Source organism: Electrophorus electricus, chromosome 2, assembly GCF_013358815.1.
Source record: "Electrophorus electricus isolate fEleEle1 chromosome 2, fEleEle1.pri, whole genome shotgun sequence".
NCBI classification, from domain to species: Eukaryota; Metazoa; Chordata; class Actinopteri; order Gymnotiformes; family Gymnotidae; genus Electrophorus; species Electrophorus electricus.
The window spans coordinates 18,904,626-18,920,082 of record NC_049536.1 but is presented as its reverse complement, the minus strand read 5'-3'; the positions used below and the strand labels follow the sequence as shown (position 1 = coordinate 18,920,082).

The 15,457-nt window shown below is 44.7% G+C and overlaps 2 protein-coding genes across 4 annotated transcripts in view; one reads left to right on the top strand and one right to left on the bottom strand.

The window, feature by feature from the left end:
- Nucleotides 1–47: 47 nt before the first annotated feature.
- Nucleotides 48–6,690, bottom strand: rragcb (Ras-related GTP binding Cb). 2 transcript variants are annotated; one of them, XM_027031197.2, is made up of 7 exons: nt 6,290–6,690; nt 4,631–4,834; nt 4,253–4,452; nt 4,017–4,131; nt 3,255–3,397; nt 2,677–2,825; nt 48–2,273 (listed from the first exon to the last, which is right to left on the bottom strand). In XM_027031197.2, the coding sequence occupies exons 1-7, from the start codon at nt 6,470–6,472 to the stop codon at nt 2,113–2,115; spliced, it is 1,155 nt and encodes a 384-aa protein (XP_026886998.1). In that variant the 5' UTR covers nt 6,473–6,690; the 3' UTR covers nt 48–2,112. The 2 variants fall into 2 exon arrangements, with proteins under 2 accessions (XP_026886998.1, XP_026886999.1); XM_027031198.2 differs by having other exon boundaries at nt 2,190–2,513.
- Nucleotides 6,691–8,283: 1,593 nt separating this feature from the next.
- The window catches only part of trappc9 (trafficking protein particle complex 9), a 201,596-nt gene continuing 194,422 nt past the window's right edge, over nt 8,284–15,457 (top strand). Inside the window, exons 1-5 of one of the 2 annotated variants that reach the window (XM_035521888.1) lie at nt 8,284–8,357; nt 9,385–9,988; nt 11,951–12,096; nt 12,447–12,572; nt 14,841–14,867. In XM_035521888.1, coding sequence (XP_035377781.1) covers nt 9,402–9,988; nt 11,951–12,096; nt 12,447–12,572; nt 14,841–14,867 — 886 coding nt within the window. In that variant the 5' untranslated portion in view covers nt 8,284–8,357; nt 9,385–9,401. The remainder of the gene's footprint in view (nt 8,358–9,384; nt 9,989–11,950; nt 12,097–12,446; nt 12,573–14,840; nt 14,868–15,457) is intronic. The other variant, XM_035521889.1, reaches the window with a different exon arrangement.

Genomic DNA, 15,457 nt, shown 5'->3' with positions numbered 1-15,457 from the left:
ATTCCACACAGGTTTATAAAAAAATAAAACCACCATCTGTATTTCTAACACACATGCACAAGCAATAGCTTGTTTCACTTCCACCTTCTCACTCTGACACACACAAACACACGATGTGCATTTCTGAACACAAAGATATATAAAATACTGTGTAAAAAAAACAACAAACAAACAAACAAAAACCCTTTTGGACCACAAAATGTGCAGCAGAATGTGGAAATGTGTCTCATACCAGAGACCCCAGCCTCAGCCCTTCTGCCCCCACACTGGCAATGCTTCATTACTGGGACCATATGTAAATACCTCAGGGCCGCGTTCCCCTAAACACACAGACCCTTACAACACTAACATGCTGATAGCAGTCAGCTTGAGAATGTCCTGGGGAAAAAAAACAAAGAAACCAGTTCGGTGTGGGGGAGAACTTCCTAGATACTTCCCAAGAATGACGCACAGATGCACTAGTCTAGTTCAGCATCTGCATCCTTTCTTTAAAAAAATAAACTAAAATGTAAAAAAATATTGGCTGGTGTGTCATGCGATTAAGAATCGCTATGCAGCACAGGATGCATCTGAAGTGATACTTCATTTAATTGCATGTGTTATTCAATGATGTGCGTCTGAAACCAAGCTCAGGTTCTTTCTGTTTGCACCTTTACAACACAGCTGAGTGCATGAGTGAAAAGAGCAGCCGGAAAGATCCATCACAATCCTAAAAGTGCTTTCTTGCATGCGTGCGTGCATGTGACAAGTGCACGCAGCCACATACACGGGCACCCACAATGTAGTAATGCTACTGTCTTAGGACCAAGAAACCACAAATAGAGCCAAGTTTGATGAGAGCCTTGGGGCGCAGTCTAATCGATCACAGACCTCCCACAGATGACCCTATGTGCACAAACGCCATCTAGCTAGCATGGAAAGCCTGGTAGACCCGAGAGCTCTCATTTGTGTCTCACTGCCTTGCATTCTGGAGCCAAAGTAAAGTACAGTATAGGTTTACAGTTGGTACAGTTTACAGTTGCTCCATCACCACACCAGGCAAAACCATGGCAGCACCTGCTTTTGAAAACCTTCTAGAATACTTAAACATCCAAGGATGTGAAATTTTGTGGACTGAATGACATTGGAAAAGAGTGCCAAGGATAAAGTTTCATGAATTCGCTCAGTTTGCCTCAAAAACATCCATGACTGCTCAGATGTCTTCTGAGGTATTTCTTTATAAAGGCAGAAAAATGCACTTTATGACAGTTCTGCTACAAAACGATGGATTAACGCTTTTAAGCCCTGATCAGTCACTTTGTTTGATGCGTAGAGACTGCCTGTCCATGTGTGATAAGCTATTGTAGAGCACACCATCAGCTACCATGCTGTCCACTTCAGCTTTACACTTTTTTTTTTTTTTTTTTTACATCCTCAATGTAACTCAAGCAGAGATTAACTGCGACTTCGGTTAGTAACACCCAAATACACATCTCAGTGGCTGCGCAGAATAAATGGATAATTCCTTGGTGCACATTCTCCTGTTTACATTGTTCATACCCACCCACCTACAAACACACACACACACACACACACACACACACACACACACACACACACACACACACACACACACACACACACACACACACACACACACACACACACACACACCTTTGCTGGGAGAACTAGCTCACTGTAAAAGGTCACAATAACTGCACTGCAAGTTTAGCACGCCTGCTTTTAAGTAAATCCAGCATTCCTGCCTGTATGAGGACTTCAGGACTGAGAAAGCAGAGACCATTTTCAACTGCTTGCTAAAGTTATAGCTGCTAAGATCAAGTGTTTCCAAAGAGAGCTGGGTGAACCCTCCCATCATACCCTGTGTACGTGAACATGTGAACACGTAAACACACACACACACACACACACACACACACACACACACACACACACACACACACACACACACTCACTTTTAAAAGCAGCAGTACAGTTCACCCTTCAGATCTGTTCCCAGTTCAGCAAGGCTTCCTCCACACAGCCCTGCAGTTCCAGCATTCGAGCGAGTTCAGTTCAGTGAGGAAAAGTCTGCGCAGACTGCTGCCTGCGTCCAGGGTGCGCCGGAGCTCCTCACACCAGTACCCTGGGCGTGCCGTTGAGGGCGGTGGATTTAACAGTGGTGCAGGGCGAGCTGGGCTGCATACTGAGAAGACCCTTCCGAGCCACAGAGGCTACCTCAAATACCTCATGGATGGCCTTCCGAAAACAGTGGAAGTTGTAGTCTATCAAACCTGTGGAAGAACACACACACGCCCGCACACGCACGCACCTCAGCTTCCGTGTTCAAGGTATTTGATCTGTTCCTTATAGGTTATGATTGTAAATTGAGAATATGAATACTCATCTCCTTCTGGGATGTGGCACACTGGTGCCTTTTGTCTTTGTTTACTGTGTGTATAGCAGAACTACTAACAACTTTTACTAACGAGTCAGCGAACAGTCAGTCAGTTTTTAACAAAACAACATGCCTCCTGGGAAAAAAAAAAAAAAGCATCAAGTACCTTACAGCTCAAAGGTAACAGTGAAATGTGTTGTCTACAAACCCCAGCCCAGGGTAATTTTTAACGCATCGTATCCAGGACGAAGTGCAAAGCTATTGTTGCGGTGTCAGCATGTCCACCCCGGGTCCCATACCTTTCTTCTCGAAGCTCTCCTCTCGGAGGATACAGACGAGGGAGAGGAACTTGGTGACCTCTTTCAGGTAGAGCACAGTAGTGTTATTCAGCTTGATGATTGCTAGCGAGTCTTTATCATACGCGCTGCCAGTGCCATCCTCCTTCAGCCTACAAAACACCCACCAACCCACAAAGATCAGAGCCCGGCTCCGACCCTGCGCCACCCCGGCGAGCACATCTCCACCTACACGCCCGTGGTCTCCATCTGATCTACTACGGACCATCATCATTCATACGGTGTCTTAACTCTCCGTGACCACAATACCAAATCCTGTTCCCTTAACAACCCGATTCCACTCACTAAGTCAGCGGTGAGCTGACTGAGGCCGGGTGCTTGTCCCAAAACAGCAGGCTGAGCCATGTGACACCAGCACCAAGGTTCCATCTTTGAACCCTACAGATTACATGTCACATGGATAAATAAGCCACTGTTGATAAAAGTGTCTGTGCTGTCAATTGAGACTCTCTGCTGAAAAATCATTTTCTCTTATACATGGGCCCAAGTCGGTATTTGGCCAAGTGGGATAAGGTTCTTACCCATAAATACAGGAGACATCGATGACCACGTCAATCATGTCACAGCAAAGCTCGTAGGACTGCATGTCTACAGGGGAACTATCTGTAGCGATGTAGATCTTACTGACCACGTCGAACAGGAACGCTTTCTCGATTCCTGAATTCTGGAACCAGAATTTAAACAATCGTACATACATACATTTGTGTTGCATTTATCAACAGCCATCACAGTCAAAGCATCAATGTGAAGCAACCAAAATTAGAATGACCTTAAAGAAACTTTCCAATAAATAAGCAGATTTGAACACTGAAATTCTTCTAGAATCAAATAATGGCATTTACAACACCCAGGGTAGGAGTGACCAGTCCCAGAGATCTGCAGTGTACCTACGAAACGGCCATGCCAAAGCAGATGTGAAATGACTACAAAAATCACCTCAAACCATCCTCAGTGTTTCAGATGGCGTCTGAAAAATCAGTCTGAACTTCCACTTTTCTGTTGTTATTGCGCAGCTTAAGAACTACTGTATAACCCAAGACAGACCCCTTATCTATGTGAAAATATATGGCCTTTAAAGCCAGATTGTACAGTTTGTTGAAAACACTTAATGATTTACAAGCAAAAACAAATGTACACATGGGAATCTTTCATATTCAGAATGTCAAAGTCAGATTGGCTAATTAGCTCCAATCAGCAAGTAGACAGAAATCAAATGGGTGATACAAAAATGGTGGTAGGACTTTTAACTGCATGAACTTGAATCCGTGGGTGATCTGACGCACTGATATAAAGATGTTGAGCAGGTTCTCCAGCGTGGGAAGCTGGGAGATGAGTTTCTGGACCACTTTACTGAAGGCTTCGAAAATAGAATGGTCGTAGATGCTGGTCAGGTAGAAGCTGGAACAAACAAAAGCTCCATAAATGTAAAAACACAACTTCGCAACATACTCTACTCAGACTTGCTCAGTGCTAGTATTTACAGAGTTCTGGAGTTGACTGCTGTCCTTTCCTGACCCACCTGAGATGGAGTTTCTCCAAGCTAGCGTCGGCCAGGTCATCGTTAGCCCTCTGGTGGATGTCTCGCTGAGTCTCGATCTTGTGGTCGTCCGACAGGCCATCCACCTTGTGCACGAAAACCTCAAAGTTGATGTTGGGGTTGACCCTGTAGGCCCGGGTTACAGTGAGGTGCAGCCTTCCTAGGGCCTCCACATAATCATCCTTTAAGGGGAGAGGTGACAACGTTAAGCCTGAGAATAGGGCAACAACCAACCAACCAACCACCAAGAGAACTGACACCATGATAACAGAGCATCTGCTTGCATCATGCACTTTTTTTTTTTTTTTACAAAAAAAAGCATACAACTGCATAGATAAAAAGTAACTCAAGAAAACATACCTGTGCATCAATGACAAAAATCAAAGCTCCTGTACCCCTGAAAATCATCTCATAATCGAAGGTAGGGTCAAAAAAGTCCACCTGTCCTGGAAAATCCCATATCTGAAAGTTTACAAAGGAACTACCGCTAATATCGTCTTTATAGATTTTGTTGGTGCTCTCTAGAAAAAGTGTCTCGTTGGGGGACATCTTGTGGAACACCACCTGTGAAGCCAAGAGTCAGCGGTCAGTACTGTCTGATAACAGTGTGATATCTGGATGAGAGTCAGCTGTCAGTGCTGTCTGATATATTTGGATGCGAGTCAGCTGTCAGTGCTGTCTGATATATCTGGATGCGAGTCAGCTCTCAGTGCTGCCTGATATATCTGGATGCGAGTCAGCTCTCAGTGCTGCCTGATATATCTGGATGCGAGTCAGCTCTCAGTGCTGTCTGATATATCTGGAGGCGAGTCAACTGTCAGTGCTGTCTGATATATCTGGATGCGAGTCAGCTGTCAAGTGCTGTCTGATATATCTGGATGCGAGTCAGCTCTCAGTGCTGTCTGATATATCGGGATGCGCGTCAGCTGTCTGATATATCGGGATGCGCGTCAGCTGTCTGATATATCTGGATGCGCGTCAGCTGTCAGTGCTGTCTGATATATCTGGATGCGCGTCAGCTGTCAGTGCTGTCTGATATATCTGGATGCGCGTCAGCTGTCAGTGCTGTCTGATACATCTGGATGCGCGTCAGCTGTCAGTGCTGTCTGATACATCTGGATGGGCGTCAGCTGTCAGTGCTGTCTGATACATCTGGATGCGCGTCAGCTGTCAGTGCTGTCTGATATATCTGGATGCGCGTCAGCTGTCAGTGCTGTCTGATATATCTGGATGCGCGTCAGCTGTCAGTGCTGTCTGATATATCTGGATGCGCGTCAGCTGTCAGTGCTGTCTGATATATCTGGATGCGAGTCAGCTGTCAGTGCTGTCTGATATATCTGGATGTGAGTCAGCTGTCAGTGCTGTCTGATATATCTGGATGCGAGTCAGCTGTCAGTGCTGTCTGATATATCTGGATGCGAGTCAGCTGTCAGTGCTGTCTGATATATCTGGATGCGAGTCAGCTGTCAGTGCTGTCTGATATATCTGGATGCGAGTCAGCTGTCAGTGCTGTCTGATATATCTGGATGCGAGTCAGTTGTCAGTGCTGTCTGATAACAGTCTGATATATGTGAATGTGACTCAGCAGTCAGTGCTGTCTGATAACAGTCATACCAGTGAGTCAACACTTCTATTTTAGTGGACTAGCTGTGCTTTACTGCGATTAGCAAGATGTAAACTCTTGAGTCTAGGTCCAGCAATGTCGCTAGCGACAGCTAACTTAAGTATGACTTATTATAGCTATCTTGCATTTTGGTTAACGACATTGAATAAACATCTTGGCTAACACAACTAACATAGCGTTAGCTAGGTTAGCTCACAAAGTATTTAATCGGGTTTACAAGCAACTAGGTTAGCTAGCTAACAAATTCCCCACCACTGCCTACATTACTCGGCAGAATTAGGTTAATACTATGTAATTTAGCTACTCAACTAATCTTCCTGAGGCATAACGAAAATTTCTTCAAGCTCGCACACCTATTAGCTAGGCTAGCTAACAATATGTAGACCAGAACTCGCCTTCTGTATAGAAGATTTACCACTCCGTCTCAAACCCATCAGCAATATCCTTGGCTTGCTGTCCGTGGATGAGGACAGCGTCTCTTCGGTGTCTGGCTCTTCCACACCGTAGTCGAAGTCTTTACTGAAGGTGTCCACTCCGAAACTCCCAGCCAGCTGCTCCTCGTACTCATGATCAGACATGTTAATCCGACTCAGCCAGCTGGCCAGCGATAACGTTAGCAATAACGTCAGGTTCTCCAAAAACCACAAGACTGCTCAGTCGGATAATACCATTTACGAACAGTTAATGTCCCTTTGTGTCAAACAGAGTAGATTTAAATGATTTGTTGACTATACTGGTCTCAAACCAAGTGTCTTCGTGTGTGTAAGTCCATGTTCCAACCATATACAAACAGGAAGTTGATCCATAGCGGATCAGGTGATGTTTCCTTTTCTGGTTTTCCGCTTTTTTTCGGCAGTGTGTGTGTGTGTGTGTACGCTCTTATCTCTTTAAACTGATCTGCCAGACCTCTCAATCCCACTATTTTAGTTCAATTTTAAAGTTTTAAGAGATATCAGCCCTCTGAAGTCTAACGTTGGCTTTGAACTTACGGCCTCACGCCAAACAAAGCAAATTTCACGCATCAGAGAAAGCTCCATACTGTACTGAGTTTATTGCTTTGAGTGTATTTGCTTTGTTGCTGTGGCAATAGCAAATAAAAACTGAAATGTAAATGGTCGAGCCCCTCACGTTAGTTAGGTATATAAGGCAATGACTGATGGTTAGAGAAGCTCTCCCCGCTCCAAAGCAAAGAGGAAATGTGCTGAAATATTGATTTCAGCAGGAGCAATGCTTGAATCGTTGTTAATTATCTAAATGCCTGTCGGTAACTATTTAAATGTTATAGGTTGGCAAACTGTGTCTGTAACATCACATATATGTTCCACACTCTTTTGGAAGCAGTATAAGTTTGTCATGAGGATACTATGTACTACCATCACATAAGTGCCCAGTGCATATTACCCAAACATGTACTACAATTACAAATAAGTTCATAGTGTGTAGTACCCATAGTACCCAAGTATGTACTACCATTACAAATAGGGACATAGTGTGTAGTACCCACAGTACCAAGTATGTACTACCATTACAAACAAAGGCACAGTATGTAGTACCCATAGTACCCAAGTATACACTACCATTACAAATAAGGGCATAGTATGCAGTACCCATAGAACCCAAGTATAGACTACCTTTACAAATAAGTATATAGTATTTAGTACCATAGTACCCAAATATGTACTACCATTACAAATAAGTATATTGTGTTTAGTGCCATAGTACCCAAGTACGTACTACCACTACAAAGGCACAGTATGTAGTACCCATAGTACCCAAGTATAGACTACCATTACAAATAAGCATATAGTACGTAGTACCCAAATGTATACTACCATTACAAATAAGTATATTGTGTTTAGTACCATAGTACCCAAGTATGTACTACCATTACAAATAAGGGCATAGTATGTAGTACCCATAGTACTCAACTATGTACTAACATTACAAATAAGATGATAGTGCGTAGTACCCGATTTCAAATGTAGATACAGTCACGGCCTTGACAACTGGCAAATATGTAGGCAGGTCAGCATGTTGCTGTAGCTATATAACTTAATTAAATGTTAGCTAACAAAACATGCTGTTGTGCTATGTATTACTCTACAGTTAGTGGCCGAAAGCAATGTCTAGTTAACGCTACAGAAGTGATTAACTGAAGCCTTTGGTAAGTCATTCGTTTCGTTAGCTTTCACATTTAACAGACTGCAGTTAAATCAGGCCATGGATATTTGACCTTACATGATAAGGCCTGTAATAGTACAGGAGGAGCATATTCTCAAAATCTAGTTACATTAAAGCTGACAAGCATTTTTATAATAAAACAGCCTAATAAAACACCCTGTGCTCCGAGCCACGAGGTGTCAGTAACGACAAAAACAGACGCCTATAACGGCTGCCTAATTCATTGAAGGAGCTGTTTCTATTTGTTTCTCTTTTGCAGGAAAGCGCTTTGCCACTGATCAGGTACGTTGGATGTTTTTCTCAGTTACTTGAACGTTTCTATCATGGGCTTGCATGCGGGAAGATTTGGGGAATACGTATGGTGAGCTAGCTAACATAATTAGAAGTAGAAGTAGTGACTGTTACTCCAGTCGCCTACCCAGCTAACCTGGCTAACTTGCTATCGTTAAACGTCAAACGCCAGCCAGCACAGAGAAATCTTTAGCAAGCTGGCAAATAAATAATTATTATATATAACCAGCTGATATGCTGATGCTTTCACTACCATTACACAATTTTTTTTCTTAAAAAATTCAAATCCGCTTTAGGTAGTCAGAAGCTTTCCTTATTGCAAGCTTGTCAGACTAGTTGTCAGATTCTTTGCGTTGTGCCGGCCCTCTTCCCAAAGTTATGAGAATAATCGCGATTCCTACATATCTTTTCTAACTAAATAATTCTTACAATAATAACCACAGTGATTCTTCTTCTCCTTATGAACCAGTCATTATTCTGACACCTGGATGTTTCAGAGGTTCTGTAACTAAATCTAGTTTAAACGTGGCCGCCTACAGAGGGGATCCACAGACTGGTTCATTTAAGGACTTCAAAGCGATTTGATTCGTCATCTCATGTGAGCTGCATTTTAGAGAAAAATATGTAAAAACAATAAATAATCACTTTCAAGAATATTTGCTACATGTTTGGTGGTAACAATGAATTAATTCTCCTTTGAATGAGAAGCTTATGGTCATTGATGGTTAGGAATTCCGTGATATGGTACACAGTCCGCCGGCAAGTTATTGTGATGCTTGGGGATGGGTGTAGGTCAAATTGGGGTTAAGCTCCTTTGCCCAAGACTGCAGTGCATCTTATGCTCATGTAAGAGGTGCTATTAAATTAGACTGGAGAGAAAACAGAGAAAGAGACATGAAGATGAGGCGAAACACCATGGGCAAGATGCGTTGTTCTGGAAGAAATAACCACCAAAAAACGTAACTGTCCTGCATATCCTGAAACGAAGTATACATCCGGCGTAATCCCTCTGTTCCAGAGTCGCCACGTGGGGTCATGAGCGTGCCAGACTACCAGCAGTGTGCGGAGGACCATCAGACAGTGCTAGTGGTGGTGCAGCCACTGGGCGTGGTCCCCGAGGACCAGTTCTTCCGCATCTACCGGCGCGTGGCCAGCGTGAGCCAGGTAAGCGTGCGCGGCGACGGCCAGCGCACCCTTTACATCCGCTACCGCCACCACTACCCGCCCGAGAACAACGAGTGGGGCGACTTCCAGACGCACCGCAAAGCGGTGGGCCTGGTGGCGGTGGCGTGCTGCGGCTCCGCCCGTGAGTGGGCGCACACGTCCGAGCGCTTCCACGGCCTGAAGGAGCGCTTCGCCGCCACGCTCTACGACTCGCGCCTGCTGGTCTTCGGCCTGTCCGGCGAGATCGCCGAGCAGCAGCGCACGGACGTGGCCTTCTACCCCACCTTCGACGACTGCGCTGACGTGGAGAAGAGGGTGGAGGACTTCGTGGAGTCCATCTTCATCGTGCTGGAGTCCAAGCGGCTGGACCGGGCCACGGACAAGGCTGGAGACAAGATTCCACTGCTGTGTGTGCCCTTCGAGAAGAAGGACTTTGTCGGGCTGGACACTGACAGCAGGTGAGTTCGTGTCTGGCATATGCTTGGGAATGTTTGGGCGTGCCGGGAACGCCAAGGAATGGCTGGGAACGCCTGGGAACTTGTGTTCCTGCAGTAAATTTAGGCTCTAAAATTTAGACTTTTGCCCACCGTGCGCTTGGTTAATTCACACTGCAGTCTTGGAGAAGGCAATTCTAATACATCACAGCTTGTGTTTGTGAGTGGAGGGGAGCAACACTTTGGATGTTCTGGCGAATCGCAGCAGTCCACACTAGTAGGTGCTGGAGGTTGGTCAAATTATGGGATACACCTCGTGGATAAAGGGCTTTGTATTGGTTTATTTGCAACAACTAAGCTCAGTTAAGTTTTATAAATCTGTGTGAATTGTTTGGTTAATTGGGAAGAATAAAATTCAGAACCAAAAAAATTCAACGCCAATGCTGTTATGTATGCAGAAAATGTTTAGAGAAAATGCAGTTGTGATGTTCCTTTTACACGCAAACAGTTTTCCCATATTTTGGTGCAGTTTCCAACTTCTGTTTTAAGAAGGGCATGTGTGGAGGGAGTTATTAGTGCAAACGCTGGGCTGAGCACAGTCGACATCAAAGTAATGACGCATGACCACGGATCCTCAGTCGTGGCTCGCGCGGAAGCCCACGGATGAAACATGAAGCTGTAAAATGGGAATGTCTGGTTATGGGTTAGGTTTTGCCTCAACTTTGCACGCAGGTGTGCCGCGTGAGTTTTTCATCAATATGTGGGCAGTAAATTCGCTTGTAAATAAAACGTCAAAATGAAAGAAAGTGGAAAAAGACCACGGATATGAATTTTTGAATGATCATCGTTCTCAGATATATAACCTTTTAAAGTGAGTTATTTTGCATGCTGCGTACTAATAAAGAGGTTTATTTTGCATAGTGTTTTTGAAATTGGTTGCTCTTTTTGGTATTACCCAATGATCAAAATCGAAAAGTCTCAGGAGAATGCATTGGGTTTTTGCTGCAGGATGTCACAAAGTAGTTTGTTTATTAGTATTTAGCAGTTTGTTCTTAATGTTTCCAGCATCACGAAGACATTTCTGAGGCACTCGCATGTGTTCCCAAGACCAGGGTATCAAAGCGTACATATGCATCCCAATCCCGCAACCGCTGGAAGCCTTTCCTGTCAAAGTAGTCTGGAATCTCAGTTCAGGACTTTTATTCTCGCGTTCCAATAAAGAATAGAGCTGTTTTACTTAGTAAGCACTTGGCATTAATATATAACACTGGGTATTTAATTTATGCCATCTGTCTAATTGATTTGTATTAACATTCTGTTTTTAGGCAGTACTGGTTAAAAGGGTACCACTTGACCCATGCAGAGCACAGACACCTTTCTCTTCCTCACATTCATGTATATGTTTTCCTTTCCTCCTTTTACATCGCTTTTCCAGCCTTTTTTCTCCTCCCTGTGCCAGGCTGGGATAGACATTAGGATTGAGTGGCTGGTTTATCCCCGCCCCCTACTCCACCCCCGTCTCTGTATACCCCTTTCCTGTTCGTCCTGCTGTCAGCTCGGCAGACCGGATGACTTGGCCACGGCGTGCACGATACAAGGCCGTCGCTCTGTTATCTATCGAACCTAATCTCTCAAAGACCACGCAGCGAAAACGCTGGCTGGAAATGCAAGTTTGTTTACAGTCAGCAAGTTTTTGTGTCTTTCTCTGGTCCGTTGTAACCTACAGATAGAGTGGATGGGGATTAGGTTAAAAATACAGGTGCTTTTCTTAAGGACCTCTTGGGTTTTATTTCAGCTGATGGATACTGCTGTTGAAGCCCTGAGCAAAGCTTCAGCGCCCCTGGCTGTTCAGGGCTCTTCCCGAGTGGCTTGCTCTTTATGCAGCTGCTTTGTGCACTTTTAAATAAGCCCCGCTGCTCCGGCGAACGCACGTATGGGCCAGGCGTAATGAAGAGCCTTCACCCTGCTCCTCCTCCTCTTCCTCAGGCACTACAAGAAGCGTTGCCAAGGCCGCACGAGGAAGCACGTGGGTGACCTGTGCTTGCAGGCAGGCATGTTGCAGGATGCCCTGGTCCACTACCACATGGCCGTGGAACTGCTCCGCTCCGTCAACGACTTCCTGTGGCTGGGGGGTAAGAGCCGGAACATTCCGGACCAGGGCCGATCGACACGTGACCTGTCAGTTCATTTATTTCTTTCCAGAGTCGTCTTGAGATTTTTTTAACCCAGTAAGGGAGAAATTTGTCCCCAAAAATTGTGCACAGAAGTGTCTCTAAAATATCTCGTCCACCTTCAGTTTTCAATTTGAAAAATTCATAAGAAACTTTGTTTCAGGGACCCCCACATATTATGCTGTCCGTAGTTTTTCCTTATGTTCGGACTTATAAAAAGAAACTGTTAACATGTTACTTGATTAGTTCAGAAATAAATTATTTATTGTGCTTCTGAAAGTGCCAAAATCATCTCCCCCTCTCTCTTTCAGCTGCACTGGAGGGTCTGTGCTCAGCCTCGGTTATATTTCATTACCCAGGAGGCACAGCGGGAAAGAGTAATACACGTAAACCCAGCATCTCCACGGCAACCGACTCAGGCAAGAGACACCGACCAGGTCAGTGTGGTGGTACAGAAGGGTGGCGCTAAGAGTCCCAGCACCGTGCCTGTCTTCTCAGTTCAGCATGGCTGCCAGTCTCCCGCCACTAATGTCGAACCTGACTTTGAGTTGGGTTCCTGGAGGAGGTGCACCAAACATTGCAGAGTAACTGGCTGATTTATCTAAAAATAATTTAAAAAGAAACGACTTTGTTATGCATTGCCAAAAGTTCAAATGCTTTTTTTTTATCCACCTCAGCAGCTGGACTGCCTTTTTACTGGCTTCTCAATGCTTCTAGGACTCAGCACCTTCTGACAGCCATCAGAAATGTTTTTAACACCATTGTCAGCATAATTGCTCATTATACATGCCATATAACTAGAGAACTGCCAGCATAAGGGCTCATTATATGTGTTATAACTATATCAACACTACTGGGTTTTAAAACCCTCCTTAGTCAGTCACTGGAGCACCTCCTCTGTGTGGTTAATGTGCTGTACTGGCTGACGGCTGAACTGAGGATGTGGCAGAAACGACTGAGATCAAGGCGTCCCCCGTGTTTTGGATGGATGGATGGAAGGATGAATGCATAGATTGACGGACGATGGGCCTTCGAGTGACCCGAAGTGTTCTACTACATGCCTTGTTGCTGTTACGCTTTGCTGGCCTGTTCCAACATGTACCTACTGAAAGCCCCCTGACCCCCTGACCCCCACATCACTTTCTCACCAGCAGATGGTGCCATTTGTCACTGGTTAAAGCCTTCCGTTATTGGCTATTTGCACAGCATTCCCCTTTTGGAGCCACATGAAGACAGAATTAATAAGTCTGACATGCCCCATTGACACTACTATGGGGTGTTAATGTGCAATCTAGAAATGTGTAATCACTTTTGTTTTGTGGAGACAGTCATGGGGCTTGCAGTGATTGGTTATGTATCAGGGATACAGAAATTGCAAATATAAAAACTGTTCTGAGTGCCTTATGTCTTATTATAACGGCACATTTTATTCAGGGTAATTAAAGTATATGTGAAGCTGAGTCAGCGGTAGTTACTCTTTAGAACATCACGACTTGGAATATTATCATGTTATCCGGCTCCTTTTTATACTTTTTTTTTTTTTTTTTTGCACAGAGCTAGGCTTCTTGGAATAGTTTATAAAAGTGTTTCTTTACTTGGGTGACAGTCTGTAATATGCCTTTTTTGAAAGATGTGTTTGATTTGACAGAAGACTCACAGAAACTCTCTTTACTAATGCATTTTTAACCTAAAACACCGACTCCTGATGGCTACTGATAACGCTTCCTCCATGTGCTGCACGTGTGCTTGGTTCTGTTACACAGCCCGTTTACCAGGGCTGTCTTAGCAGTCTATATGATGGTGGAAAAACTAATATCATCTATATGACGGTTTAACAGGGTTTACTAGTATATGATGGTGTAAAAGTTAATATCATCTATATGAAAGTTTTACAGGGTTTATAAGTAGTATATATGTTGGTATAAAAGTCTGTAGTATGGGTTAAAGCCCAGGTAAACTGGTAAGTGACGATGTAACCTGTAACGTCTGTGAATGGTCTAGTATTACAGCAGCTCTAAAGAAAGGGGGTGGAGGCATCGTCTAGGTGTGCTGAAAAGCTTGCATATGTCCCCTGAATGTTCTAACACATTTACCATTTTAATGTATGTTTTTTAAATGAATTGTTTAAAATGATGTAAGTCATTTTGTTTCAGTGCTGCTGCATGCAACGTCGTCCACTGAAGAGATTCTGTTTGCAGGGCCTTTAATGCAGAATTGCCCCTACATGGCAACTGGCCCAAATGTTGGCTTGGTGCTTTGCGATTGTTGGGCAGATGTATCCTTGCATTCTCATTGGTCCATTCAAGCATTCCGAAGCTAAGTAATGCCATCCCAAAGCTCCTGTTTTGTCCCAGTGTTCTAGTCAGCTTTACAATTTCCCTAAACAGAATGGCAACACTAGAATGTTCATTCGCTGGCGGGTAACTTTTAAGGCGCCTGCCAGACTTTTGGAGAGTTTTCTCACCCGCAACTGCTGTTGTCGGTCGGGGAGCATTGGGGCGGCGCGTGTCCAACCCTTCGTACACATGCAGCAGTACTGAAACCTGCCGTGCCAACTAACCCTGTCCCAGTGACCCTCCGCTTGAGCCCAAGAGTCAACCAGACTCTGTGTATCTCTCTCCCTCTCTCTGTCTCTCTCCGTCCGTCTGTCCGTACGTTTCTGTGTGTGTGTCTGTGCGCATGTGCGTGTGTGTTTGTGCGTTCAGGGGCTCAGGAGGTTCTCATTGACCCAGGTACGGTACAGTGCCGCTCCGCCCACCCTAGCCATAGACTCCGCCTACTCCGTTGCCTGACCTTGTGTCGCCTGCTGCTCCAGCTTGTGTGTCTGTCTGTGGTGGCTGGTGTACTTCAGTGTTAATATTCAGCGGTTGCTCTACACACCAACAGTAACTTAAAGCAGAGCCGAATCCCTAAAAGCACCAGTAGGTGGCAGCGTTGCGTCATAGTGAAGCTACTGTAGAGTCACATAGGCTGCGTCCTAAATAGCCTACTACATAACGCACACGTACTGATTGGGCCCCAAATCAGTAGGCAGTATGCATCCAGAATACAGTTTTCCAGTATGCAAAAGATAACCGGATGATACATTTCTTCCGCCATATATTCCAGTAGGCGAGCAGAGCCATCTTTGTGGTGAGCCGCATCCCATCGTACGACGGTGGCAGGAAGAACTTTCCCAAGTGGGTGGGACCTTAATACGGTTATGTGACCTCATAGTATGGTTTATGTTTGTAGCTGGATACTATACTGCACACTACTACGGGGACCAATATCCAGTATACAGCATATACTGAGCATATCCAGTGTGTAGTAGGCTGTTTTG

Bases quoted from the DNA above. Each gene is read 5' to 3' on its own strand.
- rragcb (XM_027031197.2), bottom strand. From the start codon at position 6,472: ATGTCTGATCATGAGTACGAGGAGCAGCTGGCTGGGAGTTTCGGAGTG. The intron at 3,398-4,016 runs GTGCGTCAGATC...TTCTGGTTCCAG, and splicing joins TGCTCAACATCTTTATATCA to AATTCAGGAATCGAGAAAGC. The intron at 2,274-2,676 runs GTATGGGACCCG...GTTCTTCCACAG, and splicing joins GGAGAGCTTCGAGAAGAAAG to GTTTGATAGACTACAACTTC.